Raw genomic sequence first — 20,487 nt, 5'->3', positions numbered from 1 at the left:
TGAGTAAGGAAGTGATACAGAGAAAAGCATCCAAAAAGATTCAGGTATTAGAAAGTAGGGATTTGGAAGAAGGGCGTTTGTAGGAGCCACTTAACACCAAATCAAGTGCTATTTCTCTTTTATTTTTCACTTTTAGTATTAAGGTTTAGCAAGCATTTCATTTCTTGACACTATAGCCTTTCTACTTTTCTGTCTGTCAGGGTTTTTGATAGACATCCTTCTTCCTGGAATGTAGCCAGAGTCTGTGATCTGCAGTTTGAGAACAGAAAGCTTCCTAAACCATTGTAACAATAAGCCTATCGGATATAAATTGGGGATGAGTCCTCGCTTAGAGCTTTCTACAAGGATGGTGAATTTTAGACCTCCAGAAATTAACGACTGTTATGGAATGTTCCCTTCCCCCCAAAATGAAAAACAAATAATGCAATGTCTTGAATGGTCAGAAATATAATGACCTAGAATATATTCCTGAAATCCTTTTCATTATGTCACATTCTAAATTTTCAAAATGGGTTTATACATTTACTAACTAATAGATACATTATACAATAATTAACATCTTTAAAATGCATACACTTATCCCATCTGATTTTTATAATCTGTGAAGTGAGTTGGGCAGACATTACTAATGAATGTAGCTACCTTAAAGATAAAAAGCTAAGGCACAAAGAGAAAAATGACTTGCCTAAGGGCATAGAATAATATGAAATGGGATTGGGATTACCAAGGTCTTCTGATACCTTGTTTAATTTTTTTTTCTAAAAGAATTTATTAAATTCAGACAATTAATAGTTTCAGGTTACTTCTCACTGATGCTTATTCATAGCTTAACTCGGAGGAGTCAGTTTTGAATGTTTTAAAGCCTGCATTAACCATCTCAGCATTAGAATTTATAGGCATTCTCTCAGGTAAAAATGGTCAAATAAGGGACAAATGTACAAAATTGAAATACCAGATATTGAGGATAATAAGTGCATGCAAAATGTTTATTGTAACAGCGCTTAAGACTGTCAAGATTGTAGACAAATTTAAGTATTTATTAGTAGGAAACAAATAAAATATGGAACATCCAGCTTAATAAAATATGATGCAGTGTGATTTATGTGTAAAACATGTAAAAGAAGAAAAATGGCCACAATATATTTTATATTTATAAATAGAATATACTCTATTTGTTCTCACATACATTATAAATTATGTAGTACATATCATAATTTTTATACATATGTATCATAGGATACAGATTATAACATATAGATATGCTAATATCCTACTTTTACATATTTATAATTAAATATAAAGAGGTATATATACATATTTATATAAATACATATTTATATCTATATCTAGCTCTGGAAAAATAGGTGCCAAATTGTCAACAATAATTACCTCTGGGGAGTGCCATTAAAGGAGTATATGAGTATAGGCAGATAATTTTAGTTCCTGTTATGCTTCTGCATTACTTGAGATTGCTGCAGTGAGCAAATGCTATCTTTAATATATTATAAAACATGTGAAGGGTCATTATGAGCTGACTATATAAATAGGATTAAGAAATGTTTAAATAAATATATTCTTTGAAAAACAGTCAAAATAAATCAGGGAAATAGTACTGTTTAATACATAGTTATAGTACTCCCTGCTTCTGCACTTTCCACTAACTGGAATGGGAATATTGTAGCTGGAGAAGGTATCTAAGACAATGACATGGAAGCCAAAATTGTGGAAAACAAGTCGCCTGACTGGTGTGGCTCAGTGGCTGAGTGTCGATCTGTGAAACAGGAGGTCATGGTTTGATTCCCTGTCAGGGCATATGCCTGGGTTTCGGGCAAAATCCCCAGTGTGGGGCATGCAGGAGGCAGCCAATCAATGATCTATCATCATTAATGTTTCTGTGTCTCTTTCTCCCTTTCCTTTCCTATCTGAAATCAATAACAATATATATACATATACATATACATATACATATATATATACATATATATATATATATACATATACATATACATATACATATATATATATATATTTAAAGAGAGAGAACAAGCCTGGGACTGAATAGCATGGAATGACCATATAAGCAATGAATGTTTGAACTACCATGTGAGTGAGAAACATTCTTTTTCTCATGTTTAACCTTGTATTATTTTGGCCTTTTACAGTAGGTAAACTTAATACAATATGTGATTTCACATGATATTCCAAGAGCATGACCTATTCAGTCCTCATGGACAATATCTATCTATTGTAGAGTTAGAAGCAAAATGCTATCTTAGCCTGCTTTAGTAAATATGTTTTCCACTTCCCTACATTCCCTATCAACCTTATAACTGAAGTTTGCCTTCTTCGTTTAACATATTTTTATTAATTTCAGAGAGGAAAGGAGAGGGAGAGAAAGATGGAAACATCCATGATGAGAGAGAATCATTGATTGGCTGCCTTCTGCACTCACCCTACTGGTAATTGAGCCCCCAACCCCAGCATGTGTCCTTGACTGGAATCAAATCTGGGATCCTTCAGTCCACAGACCAACACTCTATCCACTGAGCCAAACCAGCTAGGGCTGAAGTTTGCCTCCTAATGGAGTTTTCTATGGTGAAAGAGAACATGTACTGGAGAATAGAGTCGTCCAATTATCATTAATAGTTACATTTATTCAAATACAATCATATATTGCTCTTCTTGGCTTACATTTCAGTTTGATGACCTTAGTATGAATCTACTACTGAAATGAGATTTCATGTTTGCTGTGGCAACAAAAATATGAACTTAGAATTCTGAGGATGGGGCTGGACTAGGGCAAATTCATACGGTAATACCATGTTTTGAGGCCTCTTGACTGAAAACTCCTAGTGTCATTAGCTAAGCACTCTTTTCATTTAACACATTTACATTGTGAAGAACAAGAATGATGCCAAAATGTAAATACTGAGCTAAATGGGTTTATATTAAAATTGAATGGCATTCTTATGTTCTTAACTGTTAAAAATCAAATAATGTGGCTTAAAAGATTAATATAGTTACAGTCTAATAAAATGTGATGAATTTATCAAAGAAAGGGCTTTTTCTTTTTGTTTGCTGTGTGTGTACTATTTTTTGTGGTGGCAGCATCTGTGTGTTGGGGGGAGACTAGATCAAATAATGGTTATTAACAGAGCTCAGTTTATCACCTCAGAGAGTAATATGCTTAAAATTATGTCTATGTTTTATAAATAATATAAGCTTTTATTTTTATAGCATGTTATGATACTTTGCCACAATAAAGACATATGTATCTATTGCCTTTTTCTCAGTGATGAAACTTATAAAATTATTTTGATTCTATTTTAGCAAAAAACATGTTTTACTGACCTAGAAACATTTCTCATATAAAACTGAAAGGTGGCTGTCACCATATAACCCTAGAATGTTTTATATACTCAGTTCTTTTTACTTTTTAATCATTTCATATTCTTAATCCATCAATCTAACTTCCTTCAGATGGGAATTTAAATGATTGGCTGTTCAGGTACCAAAGAAATCCTTTAAAAATATAAATATTTATACAGAAAACGGACTGATGGTTGCCAGAAGGGATGGGAGTTGGGGGACTGGTTGAAAGAGGTGAAGGAATTGAGAAGTACAGATTGGTAGTTACAAAATAGTCATGGGATGTAAAATGCAGCATAGAAAATATAGTCATTAATATTGCAATATGGTGTTAGGTGGGTACTGAAAATATCGGGGGGAACACTTTGTAAAGTATATGGTTATTTAACAACTATGCTGTACACCTAAAACTAATACAAAATAATATTACATGTAAACTGCAATTGAAAAAGTAAAAATGAAACAAGGAAATATAAAATTAAACTATACATATTTATAACTAAGTCAGGTGTGCCCAAAGTCTGATTTATAAGATGGGGGATGGGGGGTGGGATAAGGGAAGAGCTGGTCACAATAATTCTCATGCACACACACACAGAAGCCTGAGCTATGATTACAACCTCTTCTCTCTGTTTACTTACCCAGAACCTACATTATGCAAACCTGACAACACATGTTTCCTATCTGGTCAGTTTGATAAAGATGTACCATGTCAGTGGTGTTTAGCTTGTGATGTGGCGATTGTTTCAGCACTGACTGTCGGTGACCTGTGTGTCAGCTGACGCGGTTACCAGAAATTAGCATGCAGCCTCCTAAAATGCCAGACACATGGACCCTTTCCGCAGAGAAATATAATAGGACCCACATGATAGCTCCATTAAACAATGAAACATGTGACATTAACTGAAAACAGGAACACATCAGCAAATATGCCTGAGGAAGTTTATGGTATTTAACTCCTAAACATTAATTTTATTGTGGCGTATGAGGAATTAATTAACTGAGAGTTTCCTTTTTTATTGAAAGCGGAAATACTGTTCAGGAAAGCGATGAAGAGTAAATACAACATATTTTAAGTTTATTAAGCTTGGCTCATCGACTTCTATTTATTTAAGCTAATCTCATAAGGCAATTAAATATTTCAATCAGTAACTTTATGTGGCCATTTTATTTAGCACATTTCTGAAACATTAATCAATGTGTTAGAATGCAGAATGAGTATGTGAATACATTTCTAGTTTCCTACAGCCAAAACAATGATTCCATACATTTTTTAATCACATGATCTTTTCAAACTTGAGCTCTGATAGACAAGTGGAAAATGACAATAGAAAAGATTAAAAGTTAGTGATTATAATGAAGATAGTTCAGGTTAAGGTTATATCTACATGACGTAAGTGTTTCCATCAGCACTGTAATACTTTTCTCTAAACAATTAAGTTTTCCTAGTTAGAGGACGCTTCATGCAGGTGTGGTAGAATGAATGTGATCCCAGATAGGATATAAAATGCAATTAATTGCTGGGTGGGGTTTTAGAAAAGAATCTTATTTTTTTTTTTTAAATAGGATCTGTGTTTTCCCAGCATTATACTCAGTATTTATCATTTATAAATAATTTAATAAGAGGCACCGTGGTAGACCCTGTTTCATATATAATCCTATTTAATCTCTAATGATTTAGTAGAATGGGTGTTATTAATCCATTTTGCAGATGAGGGAGCTGAAGCTCAGTAACTTGTACAAGGATAATCAAAGTAGAAGAATAAGGTAAAACGATTCCAACTCCATGATGTCCTTAGACTCTTTCGCCACCCAAAGTGCACTTGAACCAATTCATTTGAAGACCCACTTAGTTTATAATTCAGAATCGGAACCTTGGTGTTTAGATTTTTCAAGTTTATTTCAGGACTGTAATGATTGTTTTCTGATTAAAATGAGCTAGTGCCCATAAATATAATTTAAAACTGGGATTTTTTTCTTATATTGTTTAATGATGTACAGCTATATTCCACACTATTTTTTTTTCTGATTTCTACCATTATATTTCTTAAAGGGAAAATAACCTTATGTCCAACAAAAAGCGTATTATTTTCAGAAACAGATGTTAGTGAAATGTATGATGGTTAAGTCGCCCGACCTGTAATTTTGTTTTATTACGTCCCTGTTGAGAACATATTAGCTTTTTTTCGTAAGATTCCATAGGTTTTCATTTTATTTATTTTATCAGGTCATAGTCTAAACAGGAAAATTTATCATCAATACTTTCTATGGATTGATAAAAAACATTTGAGTTTTTGATACCAACAAATGGTATACATTGACTTGGAACTCCAATCAAGGTGGATTAGGCAGTCTCTTTCATTGACACTATTAATATCACTCGAAACAACTGAAATCAGAGGAGTCACATGTGGTTGACAATTATGAGAGGAATAAAAATGAAGGCCCACTGAAGAGAGGGGATGTTAGGTTGCCTTGTCTCCCTACCGCTACTCCTTGCCGCAGTGTGACTAGGTAGGAAGTAGTTTGCACTACTTACTGCTTCCACCCACCTCCTCAATCAAACCGACTCACCCTGCCAGGGTGTCAACAAGCGGTGCCACTTTCTTTTGCCATTGGCTTCTTAATTTTAGAGTTTGGCCTGATGCTCATTTCAAGGTTGCCCCCAACTATGGAGATCTTACTCTATTTTATCAGAAGTGGTATCGTTTTATAACTTCAAGCACGCCGGGTATGAGTATCAAATGGTTAATACACTCACAATTGTAGGAAAGGAAAAATTTCTGCCTGCCACTTTACAGTCACGCTGAACAAATTTAGTATGCCAACTCTGTCAAACGGGAGTGAGGCTAAGGTGTTCTTGACCTTTTCCAAGCCTACAGTTATGCTATTGTTCATACTCAATGTGGTTTTCTCTTCAGCACAATAATTGCTAATGGGACTTTTTTTCTATAGTTGCTTAAAATTTTTCTTTTTGGAAAACAGAACTAGTCTATATGTATATATTGCAGGTGCAGTCTGAGGCAACTGATGACTTTTAAAAGTGTCTTTTTTCATTTTAGTAGCCAAGGTTACCAAAACTATATTGCAACATTTGCTTAATGTGAATAGTAGTTCCTTAGGAAAATGGAAAGAAAACAAAAACTTTATGATTAAAATCTCAGAATTTAGTGTAGCAATAGAACTGAACATTCTATTTTTAGAATTTAAATTATTCCTAGAATTTAAACATTTAAAATGTAAATAGAGCCCCAAATTATTTATTTTTAAAAGTTGGTGTTTCTTGATGAATCGATCTACAAAGAAGGAATGATGTGGCAAATAATATTAAATGAATAAATTAAAAATCCAGAGTGAGAACATTATCTTAAAAAATAGGAAACCAAAGTGTAAAAAAAAAAAAAAAGAAAAGGAAAAAGATGTGAAAACACAGTGTAAAACCCACAAAACCATAGAAGTGAATTTTTATAGTCCTGAGTTCAGTTCACTTTTTATTTAGACTTCAAGTTACAATTACTCATCCCAAATTACTTTGTATATTTGAAAAATTATATTTCATTTTTTCAATATTATATATTGAAAGGTTTAAAGACTAGACATAAATGCTAACTACGAAAATTCAAAACATCATTTAACAGGAAACTTAGATATGATTTCTATTAATGGTGGCTAGAGTTTTGCAAATGTAATAAATACTGAAGCATAGCAAGATGCTAATGGGACATATTAACATATAACATATTTATTTATTAACATATAAATGAACCCAAATCTATTGTTATTTATAGAATGATATTCTGCATAAATATCTAAAGTGATATTATTTCACTAATTGTTTTCATTGGTGTTCTGCTTTAATCAATGAAAAATATTTCAATAAGCTTGCTTTCCCTATAATCTTTCTAGGCGTAGTAACGATGTTTTAGAAGGTATTTAGCTTATTAATTTAGCCACTTTTTGGAACTTACTATTTTTATTTAACACATTATAGTTGACATTTTGGTGATGTAAATTTTTTAAAAATGAAGTATTTGATTGTTTCTAAAACTAACAATGTAACAATGTGCAATTTTGGTTCTGGTAAAAAAAACGTCAAAATAAGAGGCATGTAAAGTTAATAAGCAATATAAACCGTTATCTTGGTAACTCATCACTTAGAGCAAAAATGCCCTTGTAGTGTTTGTAAGAGGACTCATTCATTATTCATACAATCATTCAATAAATAGTTGAATGTTATAATAAAAGTTTAGATACAACAATAAATAAGATAATATAAGCACCTGCTCTCATAGAGCTTTTAATTAAAAGGAAAGAGAAAATACAGGGTGGGAAAAAGTAGGTGTACCATTGTGAGTATGCGAGTTTATTATTGTATTTTTATTTATTGATTTATTATTGCATTATTAGTACAATATAATCATACATAAACTTATATTTTCCCACGCCTGTAGATTCAAGATCCAAAGGAACCAGACAAAAGAGATCTAACAGGCAAGCTCTCCCTGTTCTGAGTTAAAAGGGGTTTAGAACATCAAGGAGAGTGAACACTCAAAATGCCAGTCCAGAGTTAAGAAAGAAGTTTGGTCTGGGAACTAAAAGAAGACTAGGAAAAAATTAAGCTGTAAACATAGGGTGGAGACAGATAATGGAAGGCCAACTACAACTAATTAACATTAAAAAACGTGGGTTTATCGTTAAGTAAACAACAACAATGGAAAGTTATTGGAAAGCATATTCCTATGTTACCTATGTAAAAATAAATGAAACGTGAAAATTATAGTATTCATATTTTATGAATACACTGGAAATAGAAGTTATGAAACTTAATTCTAAAGAGTAAATATTGGCTTCAGAAGCACAGAAATAATCTGAGCTCTTTTACATACCAACATGAATCCTTTTCAATACCTTCTATGTGTTTCCCCTTTAAAATAAATATGCTATATGGGTGATCTCATTTCTTGGTGTGGCAGAAATGTTAAATTGCCTAATTTAATGCTATACCCTCCACCCACTCCCAAATGAGAAAACTCAATGGTACTTACTACATCCAGCCTTGTAGCTGAAGCCGGGAGGCAGGAGGAATCCTTGCTGGGCAGCTGCAGCCAGTGTCCGTTGATCAGGAGGGAATACGGGAATCATTAATGGCGGCAGTTGACCTTGAACCTGCTGAACATGATAAAGAGGATCAAAGAGAAGAAGTTTGCTGCTCCATGTATCCACCCTTCTTACTTTATGATAAAAGAAAATCATTTATTCAATTCAATATACTGGCATACAAGCTTGTTAGAACACTGGGCTTGAAGTCTTGCTTTGGCACTACCTTAGGAGAATCAAAATATACAATAACTGAAAGGTGTTATCAAGTTCATTTTCTGACCTGATGAGTAATTTCCCTATATGATAGCCTTGAGAGTGATGAATGAAGCATGTATCACTACTTTCACACAACAAGCCCCTTTTCATTGCATTAATATAATGGTTAAAAAAAATCCCTTAGGTTGAACTAAAATCTCCTCATGTAAATCCTGCCTCTTAGGAATAATTCTACTTTCTAAAATAAAACCAACCAAACCAGTATAATTTTATATGTGAGCAGCTCTTCATTACTTGAAGGTAATTCTCATGTTGACACATAGAATTGAAAATTTATGATTTTTAAATAAAATAGCTGGAAGAAATCTTAGAGAGTAAGACTTTCCCCTTTCTTTATAGAAGAGGTTACTGGAGCCAAAAGACAACTTAATTGTCCACGGCCATTGAAACTAGGTCTAGAATCCAATCCCTTGAATTCTGCTCTATTCATACTTTGCTCTTCATCTATCATTTCTCAAGCTTTAAACCACTCTGTGAATGACATAGCCACTGCTCTGGTTGCCTTCTTTGGACTACGCCTTAATTAGCTGGTATAACTCTCGGAATATGGATTTCACATCAGTAAATGAATAATACAGCACAATGGAATAACTATCTTCTTTGAACTGAACAAGAATTTCCAGACCTAATGCTGTCATTTCTGCAGCTATGTCACATTAGTGACTAATGTAGAGGTGGTCATTAACTAAAGTACCTAGGATATGCTTTCCAAATATTTAAGCAAGATCTCCCTGGTGAACATGATTATTGTTCAGTGTTTGTCACTGAATATGTGAATGAGAATTTAGAATCATGCTGAAAATCACACATCTGACACTTTATTTTTACTTACTGCTCCACATTAATTCAGTTACTTGGAAAATATTTGATAAACACATACTCTGCAGAAGAAAAATGAACTAGACAGTAGATATACAATAGTGAACAATAAACCAAGGTCCTGTGCCCATGGAGCTTACATTACAGTGGGAAGAATAGTAAAAAGTAAAGCAACTATACCACCAAATTACAAGTTCATCCATTCACTAATCCTAACAGCAACTCTGAGATATCTCTCAGACTTGTTTTCCTTTCTTCCGTAGCACTGCACATTCTCAGGGCAGTTATGATTCCTATAGTTCTCATCATTTGTCACATTAAAAGTCTACCCTCAGTTTCACCTTCATCTTTCACAATAAACCTCTAAGCTCTTCCTGAGATTTTGATTGGTGAGTGTCCCTTTGGGGTTGAGAGTGTGTGTGAGAGAGAGAGATGTGGGAAGGGAGGGAGGAAGTGAGGGAGAGAATGGGAGAGTGGGAGAGATGAGAGAGATATGAGCACTATAAGAATGAGACATCTCTTTTCAGCAATCACTCCAAATTGGAAATTATTTCTTCTAGCCGATAGAATTTTAAACCCGCCACTGTCATACCTTTTTAGTAAAACTACAGCCAACAGTTTTTTGAATGTTCTGGAAAAGAGATAAACTTCATGTAGAAATCGATGAAAAATAATTGACTAAAGACTCAAAAAATTAGAGCCTGCAGATTGAGCAAGAATGTAGGAATAAGTGGCCTAAAACAAGGGATGGACATTGGAAGGCAAAACAGTATGGGGGCCAGTTCAGTGTCAGCAGAGAATGTTGACCAGAGTAACACGCAGAGACAAACAAGAAACCAGCCACATTGGTTAGGGATTATCACCAGCAACTCTATATCCTTTATATTTCATTGTTTCTAAGTTATATTTTATATACTATTTTTCTTCCTTTCTAAGACAATGTTGGTTATATGATATATCATAAATTTAAAAAGAGAATTTTAGAGGGAAGAAGAAACTTAAAATGAAACATGCACACATTTGAGAAAAATAATTACTACAGAATTGCAGAAAGAATAGTTTTTTCTCTTAGTGCAGTAGTTCTCAAACTTGAATGCATATGAGTATCACCATGCAAGCTCTGAAAAATCCTCAGTGCTCAGACTGCTTCCCAGACCAATTAAGTCTGAATCAGTGGTGAGACCCAGCCATCAGCATTTTTTCATGTTCCCCTGATGACTACAATGTGCATCCACACTTGAGAAGCGCTGTCTTAAAGAATGCTTTCAGTCACTGTCAACACATTTTTTTTTTGTTTTCTTCATTTTTGCCTTGAGTTACAAAGCACTTTCACATACATAATTAGTTAAAAGGGAGACTCTGCCTGACTTTTATAGGTGCTGGTGCCCACAGGATAGACCAGATATTAAGCTATATTCCTCACAGAATTCCTTCTGAGTGAGTCTTGTATCTGTATTTTACATGCCCTTCTTGTAAAAACAACAACAACAACAAAAGAAAGAAACTTGGCTGGTTTAGAAAGTAATGACCAAATCCCTCAGCCTGGTACTCAAGTTTCTTCACAATCTGTCCTCTGTCTACCTTCCTAGGCATTTCTGCTGCCCTCCTTTAGATATGCTGTCCTCTTGCCTCAATGGATCATGAAGAGTTCCTTGCATATTCGGTGTTTTTCCATGCTCGAATGGATTCAAAAGTATTTTCTTCTCTGTTTTGAGTGATTTCTCTATTCCCTTTCTTCTTGGCAAAATTCTACTTATTTTTTAAAAAGTTTTTGAGATCTACATAATGTCTTTGCCTGTGAAGCACTTCTTTCTTATGGTGCCAATTTCCAGGCAGAAAGAACTGTTACTTCTTTTAACCTCATAAAACTAATGTAATACTTACTGTATTGAATAATAGTTATTTACATAACCTGAGTTTCCCTAATGACCTATGACCTTAAAAAGGAAAGAGGTTGTAACTTTATTATTATACCTTCAGAGCTCAGAACAAGAGGTAAACTATTTGTGCATTGATAATTCATAAATAAAGAAGAATGAATTATATAGTCCTATCTTTCTCATAATATCTTCATGAGACAACTCCAAATGTTCAAAAAAGGCCTGTGGACAAAAATGTTATTTAATGACCACAAAGGATTTCAATTTCATCAAGAAGAATAACGTGCCAACTATTTGTGCTCCCATTCTTGTTATAGCAAAATGGTCTTATACATTATGATATATCCATGACTCTTGGAATTACCCATGCATAAAAAAACAAAAAAGTTATCCAGAAATATTAGAAATTTATTACATACTTCTGTAATTCCTACCTATTATGGTCTAGTAAAATGATGTTTTAATTATTATAGCTTTACAGTGTGTTTTAATAAAAGTATTCCAGGATTACTATTTTCTTTTTCAAATATAACTTGGCTTTTATGACATTTATTTTCCACAGTAATTTTAGAATATGAAATTTCTATTTGGATTCATTAACCTTATGGTTTGATGCCTAACAGCAGATTATATCTTTCAATTTATTTAAATCTTTTCTTGCTTCATATAATTCTTATAGTTTTCTAGGTAATTTTATTTTTAAGATTTAAAAAATATCTTATTTATATTTTAAATGGATTGTGTTATTGTTTAACTGGTCATTGTGTGTACATAAGCCTATCTGTGTAGGACAGTTTATATCAGATAATTCATTTATAGTCTAACTAGTGGCCCAGTGCACAAATTTGTGCACATTGAAAGGAAATTAATTAGAAAAATATTTTAAAATCACTATTTTCCCTTTCTCTATAATAGAAGTGTCAACCAAATTCATGATCGACAATGACAGATCAAAACACATGTGTGCGATTGGTACCACCAGCGAGAGCTTTATATATGTCGCACGTGCATGAGTCAACTTAGCCTTTTATATATAGAGAATAAACTTGCTTAATTAGACCTGATTTCTGATGTAGCTAAACTTTTTCCAGCTCAGTGAAGCACCCCAACTTCTCTTTCAGGTAATTGTCAGCAACACAGCAGTAAATATCAACACGAAGCAGATTATTATTGTAGATCAGGTAGGGAGAACAAAGGGTAAAATATTTAACTGCAGCAGTGTTTGACTATATTCTGCACAGTGAGGAAACCTGAAATCACTTTCAAGGCCCACCATTTCATACTTCTTTTCAGTCAGGTCAAGTTTCTAAATTTTCTAAATCTCTGTTTTACAGCTAATGGAAAGAAAATAAGATTATGAGTCTCCTATCTACCTATTCCAGGACTTCTGTGAGGACCAAATGAGATGAGGCACGGGGAAAACACTTCACAGACATTTGGTTAAAGTGTGAAATGTTTGCACCTGGCTATACAGCAAGTCCTGTTCCTGGGCTGAAGAAACTCCAAGGAAGCTAGTCACTAGGGATAGGAAGCAGGGCGTTGCTATGTGACATCATTACCTGGCACCCACAGTGGCCATTTCTGGGCTGGGCTGTGGGCCACATTTTGCACCATGGGGTCTCAGCAGCATTGGTTGTGCTTTGGTGGGCTGTTACTCCAGGATGGTGGCGAGGCCTGGGTCCCACTTGGGGGAAGCTGAGTGTTGCTTTGTGGGCACCAGGTCCACAGTGCCATTTCTCTGTGTGCATCACAGCAGCTCCTGCGTTGAGCATCTGCCCCCTGGTGGTCAGTGTGCATCATAGCAACTGGTTGGACAGTCAGACACTTAGCATATTAGCCACATATATTATAATGTTTCTTTCAGCTAACAATGTTAGTATTTGAAAGAACAAACTGATGAGCAAAATTGGTCCAGAGACATGGAAACATGGAACAGACTGACAGATCTCAGTGGGAAAGGGAGAGGGGGTGTGAGAAGAGATTAACCAAAGAACTCATATGCATAGCCATGGACACATATAATAGGGAGGTGAAGGCCTGTGGTGGGGCGGGAGCTGGGTGGAGGGGGGTGCAAAGGGGAGAAAATTGGGAATATCTGTAATACTCTCAACAATAAAAAATAAAAATAAAATAATTCTAGGGCTTTTAAAAATGTGTGTATTCTCAACTTTGACCATATTATAATTATTGAAATAATTTTTCCTTAGCATTATAATTTGTTTTAATATATACAATTTCCAAGATCCGCATATGTGGAATAACAGAATTTTAAGGCTGAGAAATGTCCTAGATATTATCTAGCACAACACCTTCATTGTACTACTAAGAACATAAGACTTAGTTTGGCCATATAAATTGTTTAAGAACCCACACTCAGGTAAGAGCAAAGTGAACACTGAAACCACATCATCTGACTCTTAATCTAGTCTCTTTCACATAATAAAAAATGTAGAAGGGAGGGGAGTAGGTTGGAAGGACCTAGGAATGACAAAGGAATTATAACAGAAAATCAGCCTAATTCCATAGTCCCAATGATGGGTTTTCTTTAGCATATCATAGAACAGAGTATAAAGCATTGCAGTAATATTGAAAATAAAGTATGTAGTAAATATAATCCAAAATGTGTGGTTAAATTCCTATGTAACTGAAACGTAATCCACATATGCAACCAGAAACATGTAAAAATACAGTTAATCTCATAATCTGTAGGTTTTGTATTTGAAAATTTGCCTTCTCATTAAAATTTACTTGTACTCCCATAAAACTTATTGTATCAGTGCTTTTGCAGTCACTCACAGACTTGCGCAAAGTAGCAAGAAATCTTGTTGGCAATTTCACTGTTTAAAATGCATAAAAAAGGGACATCTTTAATACTTTCAACAAAACAGATAAATTAAAAAAATAAAGTTGGAATTCAACCTTGAAAAAAATGAATAAAGTGCATTAAGAATAATTTTTCTTTTGGCTATTCTGATTGGGTATTTTTTTGCTACCTTATATTCCAAACAGCTGATTTGATTCTTGGCTTCATCTACTGTACTGTTGATTCCCTGTAAATTATTCTTCATTTCAGTTAGTGTATCCCTCATTTTAAAAAAATGCATTTATTGATTTTTAGACAGAGAGAAAGGAAGAGGGATAGAGGGAGAAAGATTGATGTAAGAAACATTGATCAGTTGCTCCCACATGCACCCCAACAGGGGATTGAATCAGCCACCTGGGCATATGCCCTGACCAGAAATCAAACCAATGATCTATTGGTGCACAAGACAACACAAAATCCACCACACCACACTGGCCAGGTTGTCTATCCTCCATTTTTACTGGTCTTTTTCTATGCTATCTCAATAAGTTCATTTAGCATCCTTATAAACAGGATTTTTGAACTCTGCATCTAGTAGGTTGCTATCACCATTTTGTTTAATTCTTTTTATGGAGTTTTGTTCTGTTCTTTCATTTTGGTCATGTTTCTTTGTCTCCTCACTTTGGCAGCCTCCCTGTGTTTGTTTTTATATTTAGGTAGAGGTGCTACCTCTCCCAGGCTTGGTAGAATGGCCTAATGTAGTAAGTGTCCTGTAGGGTCCAGTCGCACAACCTCTCTAATCACTCAAGCTGGACATTCAAGGTATGTGTGGGTTGTGTGCACCCTCTTCTTATAGTTGAGTCTTTATGGCTGTTGGCATGTCCATGGGAAGGATTTACCTCCAGGACAATCAGCTGCAAGGACTGGCTGTGACCACTGACCACCAACTTCTGACCACTATGGAGGATCAGCTGTGCAAGGGCTGTCCCTGCAGAGGAGGACTTACGTCAGCGGGGCTCTGGTGCCTGCTGCATCCGCCCCTTGAATGTGTCACTTATGAAGGTGGTCGGGTGGAGGTGCTTCAACAGGGTGAACCTATCTACTGCGTGTGCTGGCTCTGGGGCCTCCTGGAGTATGTATAGGCCAAGGTCAGCCACTGCCTGTTTTCTGCACAGGGCCACCCGGCATGAGCTACAAAGTGATCTGTAGATGGCTGCTACTTGTGCTGGGCTTGGAGGTACCCAGGTGGAGGCCAAGCTGTGAACCATGGCTGGCTGCTGCTAATGCTGGGCCTGGAGCCACTTAGTGAGAAGTATGGAGCTCACTAAGACCAGATGCTGCTTGTATGAAAAATTTTAGGAAAATCTGAAGCATGAGCCAAGACAGGCAATTTGTATGGAAAGCCACTGGAAACAGCAACCTATTTGAAAAAATAATGACAGAAAATATCCCTAACTTGGTAAAGGAAATAGACATAAAATTCCAGGTATTACAGAGAGTCCCAAACAAGATGAACCCAAAAAGGCCCACACCAAGACACATCATAATTAAAATACAAGAGATTAAAGATGAAAGAGAATTTTAAAAGCAGCAAGAGAAGAGCAGTTAATTACCTACAAGGGAACTCCCACAAGACTGTCAGCTGATTTCTCATAAACTTTGCAGGTCAGAAGGAATTGGCAAGAAATATTCAGTGTGATGAAAAGCATGGACCTACAACCAAGTTTGCAAAGCTATAATTTAGAATTGAAGGACAGATAAAGAGTTTCCAAGACAAGAAAAAGCTAAAGGCCCTGACTGGTTTGGCTCAGTGGATAGAGCATCGGCCTGTGGGCTGAAGGGTTCCAGGTTCGATTCCAATCAAGGGCATGTGCCTTGGTTGTGGGCACATCCCCAGTGGGGGGTGTGCAGGAGGCAGCTGATCAATGTTTCTCTCTCATCGATATTTCTATCTCTCTATCCCTCTCCCTTTCCCTCTGTAGAAAATCAATAAAATATATTTTTTTTTAAAAAAAGAAAAAGCTAAAGGAGTTCATCACCACCAAACCAATATTATGTGATAAGTTAAAGGGTCTTCTTTAAGAAGAAGAAGATAAAAAATATGAACAATAAAATAGCAATAAATACATATCTATCAACAAGTGAATCTAAAACACAAAATAAATGAACAAGTAGCATAGAAACAGACTCATAGATACAGAGAAAGTTTTGATGGCTTACAGATGGGAGGAATTTTGGGGGGAATTGGTAAAAAAGGTGAAGGGATTAAGAAGTACAAATTGGTTGTTACAGAATAGTCACAGGATGCAAAGTACAGCATAGGGAATATAGTCAATAATATTCTAATATCTAAGTATGGTGTCAGAAGATTGCAAGATTTATAAGGATGATCACTTAAGTTTGTAATGTCTAATCACTGGGGTTTACACCTGAAACTAATATATTAATGTATATCAACTGTAACAAGATAAAAAATGCAATTAGAGTCAATAATAAAAATGAAGTGTCTTTAAACAGAAACATAACCAAAATAAGGTTATGTTTTGATCAGTTGGTGAAAATGATGTGACCAAAGGCTCTCAGGAACTTAACTCTGTATATCTCTCCCAGGGGCAACTCTTTAGTATTCACCAACTCATTGTTCATGGCAACTTTATAGAAAATAAATAGTGCAAATAATGAGCAGCAACTTTATTATTTCTATATCTTAATTAATGTTCAGGTCACTGCTGCCAAAATTTAGCCACTCTTTGGGAGAAAAGGACACATTACATCAAAACAGTATAATGTTTTCTGGATAAATTCTAAAACTACTTTAGTTATAGAGTTTGTTATTCATTGTTATGCTAGAGGCCTGGTACATGAAAATTCATGCACTAGAGGGGGGGGTCCCTCAGCCTGGCCAGCCCCCTCTCACAGTCCAGGAGCCCTCAGGGGTGGGAGGTGACCCGGCGATAAGGAGAAGGTGACGCCCCCATCAACACCTCTGCTGTTGCCACTGCTGGCAATGCAAGCCTTGGCTGGTCCTGGCTACCTGAGCCTCAGGTGGCCCTGGGCAGCTGGGCAGCTGACATCTGAGGCTTGCCTGTGCCTCGGGCTGGCCTTGGGAGGCTGTGGGGCTGAGGGCGGGTCCAGCCGTACCACACACCTGCCACTCCCCCCGGTGGGGCTGAAAGGACTGGGGGACTCCGGCGGGGCAGAGGGACTGGGCACCACCATCTTTTTGATGTAGTAACAGTCAATTTGCATAATCCCTCTTTATTAGATAGGATAGTTGCCAGTTTTGAATATTTCCAAATCCTTTTCACTATTCATTTATTTCCTTTAACTTAATGAATGAAATTCCATTTAAGCTCCTACTTAAGTTTTAAAATGTGTGACATTTATAATTACGTTTCAGTAAAGTACTTTCGTCACAAAATGTTAGTCTTTTTGTTAGGGGGCATGTTATTGACAAGTTAGAATAACACATTAAAATTCAAGAGGCTACATCCTATATTGTTTCAACTTTAAGATAAAATATTATGTTTTAACACTTTTTATAATTCTACCACATAAATACTGCATGTAGATTTGTCCTCTAAAATCTTAAGAATCCAACACAAGCCAAACACATTATCACACTTGTAAAAAACAAATAAAAGTTATTAATTATTCATAGTTAAATTTTTATATTTTATGTAAATTCTCTATTGCAAAACCCTTAAATAGATGTTTGAGATTATTAATTTACCTTTCAATTGCGTGGGTCTGGTTATTTATTTATTCAATCAATATTTTTATTAAGCAGACATGTACTTTTTTGGTAACTAGGGATACAAAGATGTAGTCACATACAATGCCTGCTCTCTAGGAGCTAATGCTGGTGCTGGTGTGGCAAATGGACAGTCACACTGCTGTTAATTCAACAAAATAGACTTGTATAACACACTATGGAACACAGACAAGGGACTCCTAACATAGCCAGGCAGGCCTCATGGAGACAGGTATAGCAGGTGTAGAGATGGATAGATAAGTAGGAGTTAGCCAGGCAAAGAGATGGGAGTGTGAGAAAAAGATTCTAAGAGGAGAAGGCCTGAGAAAAATCATCATGTGAAGGGAACACCACCAATAATCTAGAATGACAAAAAATGTAAGCGGGAACCAGTGGTGAGAAAGTCTGCCTGAATCAGTGTGAGTATCAGCATGAGAAACTTGAGATTCCCCCTTGTAGGCTCTGGGGAACCACTGAAGGATTTAAAGTGGCTTAGGTAGACTACTCTGAGTACCTGGAGAAAAGATGTGAGAGGCCAAGCATAGAGATGAGGTAGGAGGTTAATACAGTTAACTAGGCAATAGATTATGAGAGCTTAATCAGTAATAGAAGGGCTTATAAATAAGAAGAAAAAGCCAAAACATATTTAGGGTAAATATGTGGAACACTGATGATGGGGGAGGCTATATATGTGAGGGTATATGAGATACCTCTGTATATATATATATATATATATATATATATATATATATATATATATAAATACTAGAGGCCCGGTGCATGGCATTCATGCACGGGGGAGGGGTCTCAGCCCGGCCTGCACCCTCTCACAATCCGGGACCCCTTGTGGGATGTCTGACTGCTGGTTTCAGGCCTAAACTGGCAGTCAGACATCCCTCTCGCAATCCAGGACCACTGGCTCCTAACCGCTCGCCTGCCTGCCTGCCTGCCTTATCACCCCTAACCCCTCTGCCTGCCAGCCTTATCACCCCTAACCCTCTGCCTGCCTGTCTCATCACCCCTAACCACTCTGCCTGCCTGACTGATCACCCCTAATCCTTCTGACTGCCTCATTGTCCCTAACTGCTTGCCTGCCTACCTGATGAACCATAACTGATTGCCTGCCTGCCTCATCACCCCTAACCGCCTTTGCCTGCCTGCCTCATTGCACCTAGCCACTCTTCCTGACTGCCTTATCGCCCCTAACCCCTCTGCCTGCCTGCCTGATCGTCCCTAACCACTCTTCCTGCCTGTCTGATCGCCCCTAACCCCTCTTCCTGCCTGTCTGATTGCCCCTAACCCCTCTGCCTGCCTGATAATCCTGAACTGCTCACCTGCCTGCCTGATCACCCCTAACTGATCACCTGCCTGCCTCATCACCCCTAACCACTCACCTGCCTGTCTGATTGCCCCTAAGCACTTTGCCTGCCTGCCTGATAAACCCTAACTGCTCTCCTGCGTGCCTGATCACCTCTAACCACCTCTGCCTCAGCCCCCACCACTGCTGCTTTGTCTGGAAGGTCATCCAGATGGTCATTGGCTGTCAGGTCTAATTAGCATATTACACTTTTATTATTATAGAAGATAGCCAGGGGTGGACAAAAGTAGGTTTACATTTGTAATGCAAGTAAATAATACAAATATGAGAATAAACTCTTTCAAGTACTCATAACTGTAACTCTAATTTTGCCCACCCTTGTATATATAAATATTTTAACATATGCATACGTTGAACACTTGGAGATAAAGAATGGGACAGACTCAAAGATAACTCTCAGGTGTCTAGTTTATATAATTACTAGTGACCAGTGCACAGATTCATGCACATTGAAAGGAAATTAATTAGAAGGTGGCCAGTGGGGCGGGACTGGGCTAGATGGGCCAGACACGCCCTGGGGCCAACCTCCTGTGGTCCCTCCCCAGCATCTGCAGAATGAATGTGGTCCCTCTGTCAGGTGCCTCGGCCTGGCGTGTGGGTATTGGGCCAAAACCGGCTCTCTGACATTCCCTGTGGGGTCCCGGAGTATGAGAGGGCACTCTACAAAGTTGCTGTCTTACAGGGTGTGGAACACAAATGCAAGTGTGCAGTAACCAGATTCAAGGCTGACAGTGCCCCAGCAACAACATAACCCATAGCCGAAGGTTGAGTCACACAGCCCCACAAGGAATCGGGCTCCCTCCTCCCTGGTTTCAGGGTGCATCACCCGAGAACTGCCGCTGCCAAGTCATTGCAGCTTGGCAGCTCCTGCATTGAGCGTCTGCCCCCTGGTGGTCAGTGTGCATCATAGAGATTGGTCGGAAAGTGCGAGGGACACTTAGCATATTAGCCTTTTATATATATAGATTTATACAAGTATAAAAGAAAACCAAAGCATAGAGAGGTAGCAATAGCTTTCATGGAAAGATAATGAATTTGTTATGCGATATGATGTATATGAGGTGCCTAAATAATATTCCATCGGATTTATGTTACTAGCAGATGGACA

The 20,487-nt window shown here is 36.7% G+C and overlaps 1 protein-coding gene across 7 annotated transcripts in view; it reads right to left on the bottom strand.

Annotated features, from left to right (window-relative positions):
* SOX5 (SRY-box transcription factor 5) overlaps window positions 1–20,487 on the bottom strand; it is a 971,461-nt gene that overhangs the window by 121,239 nt on the left and 829,735 nt on the right. For all 7 annotated transcript variants that reach the window (XM_036296492.1, XM_036296491.1, XM_036296490.1 and 4 more), the window contains one exon: window positions 8,415–8,535. In XM_036296492.1, coding sequence (XP_036152385.1) covers window positions 8,415–8,535 — 121 coding nt within the window. The remainder of the gene's footprint in view (window positions 1–8,414; window positions 8,536–20,487) is intronic.

This window comes from Myotis myotis, unplaced genomic scaffold (assembly GCF_014108235.1).
Source record: "Myotis myotis isolate mMyoMyo1 unplaced genomic scaffold, mMyoMyo1.p scaffold_m19_p_3, whole genome shotgun sequence".
Taxonomy (NCBI): Eukaryota; Metazoa; Chordata; class Mammalia; order Chiroptera; family Vespertilionidae; genus Myotis; species Myotis myotis.
This window is presented reverse-complemented; position numbering and strand designations above follow the sequence as displayed.